The 1,691-nt window shown below is 46.7% G+C and overlaps 1 protein-coding gene across 1 annotated transcript in view; it reads right to left on the bottom strand.

Annotated features, from left to right (window-relative positions):
* Positions 1–914: 914 nt before the first annotated feature.
* Positions 915–1,691, bottom strand: part of SPNS1 (SPNS lysolipid transporter 1, lysophospholipid) — a gene marked incomplete at its 3' end in the record, with an annotated part of 11,669 nt that continues 10,892 nt past the window's right edge. The window contains exon 11 of the mRNA XM_083377430.1: positions 915–1,004. Within this exon, the coding sequence (XP_083233556.1) occupies positions 915–1,004 (90 nt within the window). The remainder of the gene's footprint in view (positions 1,005–1,691) is intronic.

Raw genomic sequence — 1,691 nt, 5'->3', positions numbered from 1 at the left:
TGACCTGCATTGAGGAAAGAAGCATGTTAAGAAGCATGTTGAGGTCTGCCTTCAGAAGGACTGGCCTTGTCCAAAGAGGACAAGACTTTGAAAAGAGTGTGTCATACGTCTGAGCTCTCTTTCCTAATTTTCAGTGCTGTTTTCTTAGTGCTATTGTCTTAGCTCAGGGGTAGGCAACCTCGGCTCTTTTATGACTCATGGACTTCAACTCCCAGAATCCCTGAGTCAGCATAGCTATGCTGACTCAGGAATTCTGGGAGTTGAAGTCCATGAGTCATAAAAGAGCCGAGGTTGCCTACCCCTGTCTTAGCTGTACTTCCCTTATTTCCTTCACAATTACATGTTGGCATGTACAGGTAGTCCTCGACTTACAACCATTCAGTCAGCTGTTCAAACCTGACACAAGGCACTGAAAAAAAAGAGACCGATGACTGTGTTGTGATTCAGGGTCAGCCTGTGGGTTCGGCAGTTGGGTCGGACGACGACTCAGAGGAGGGGGGTGTTGAAGATCTTGCTGATGATAGCCCTCAAGCAGGCCCCTCCCACTTGGTCACCATGGAGACCCAGCTGTGTGAGCCTGACAGTGTGGATGAAGGTGACCCACAGCTGGCCCTGTTCAAGGACGCCCGACGCAGGAGGCAGTCAAGTAGGAGCAAACAGAGGAAGGCTGTGGGGCTTCTCGGAAGGAGGCAAAGAGAGGCCACGCCCTGAACTCTTTATAAAGGGAATGTTTGGGGAGGGCTGGTTTGCTGAAAGCAACCGCTCAGATAGTGTTTCAAAGCTCCTGTATCTTGGTACGTGTCTTGTTTGTTTTTGTAATAAATTTGGCAGACGGATTCCAGCCTCTTGCCGTTTATAAAGGGGTTGCCTTTTCTGCAAGGCCGGTAGCAGGCTGGTACAGAACAGACTGGTCCTCACACGTACGATCTTCTCAGCATCGTCACATGATCAAAATTCTGGCGCTTGGCATTTACAGCCGTTGGAGGGTCCCAGGGTGCCATACACTAAATGAAATAAATAAGGGTCCCAAGGGTCATGTGATCGCCATTTGTGACCTTCCCAACCCACTTCTGACAAAGTCAGTGGGGAAGCCAGATTTGCTTAATGTCCCTTATGGTTCAATTAACAACTGCAATGATTCACTCAACCACGAGGGGGGGGAAAAGGTGGTGAAATTGGCTATGATTCACTTAACCCCCTTGCTTAGCAAAGAAAATTCTGGTCGTAAGTCAAGAACTATCTGTACAGCAATTCTGAGAACGCCGGCATTACTCTTGCTCTGGGACTACTGCTTCAGCGGTTGCAAGTAGAAGCCTTTGAGGCGAGTTATCTTCTCCCCTCTTTCTTTCAATGTTTTTAAGAAAAAAAGGAAAGAAAGAAAGAAAGAGAAAGAAGAGGGGGGGAAGGGAAAAGAAAAGGACAAAGTAGATAAAATAGGGAAGTAAGCTTCAGGTCAGCGGTGAAAAAGAGAAAGGGAACTTATTCGTGTGATTCGGTGCTTTAAAGATTTTGAGGGAAACTTGGTTTAGGAGCATCCATGAAACATCTGAGGTCAAGAATGCTTCCAGTAAACAGTTCAATGCCGGTGACAATCTCCTGAAAATGTTCTCAAACACCCAACATTTCAGGACAGATGACTCATTTTTGCACTTCTAGTACTGCCTCCTTTATGTGTAGTATACAATAAAGCC

This window comes from Vipera ursinii, assembly GCF_947247035.1.
Source record: "Vipera ursinii genome assembly, chromosome: Z".
Taxonomy (NCBI): domain Eukaryota; kingdom Metazoa; phylum Chordata; class Lepidosauria; order Squamata; family Viperidae; genus Vipera; species Vipera ursinii.
The sequence above is the reverse complement of the archived record's forward strand: the minus strand, read 5'-3'. Positions and strand labels throughout refer to the sequence as shown.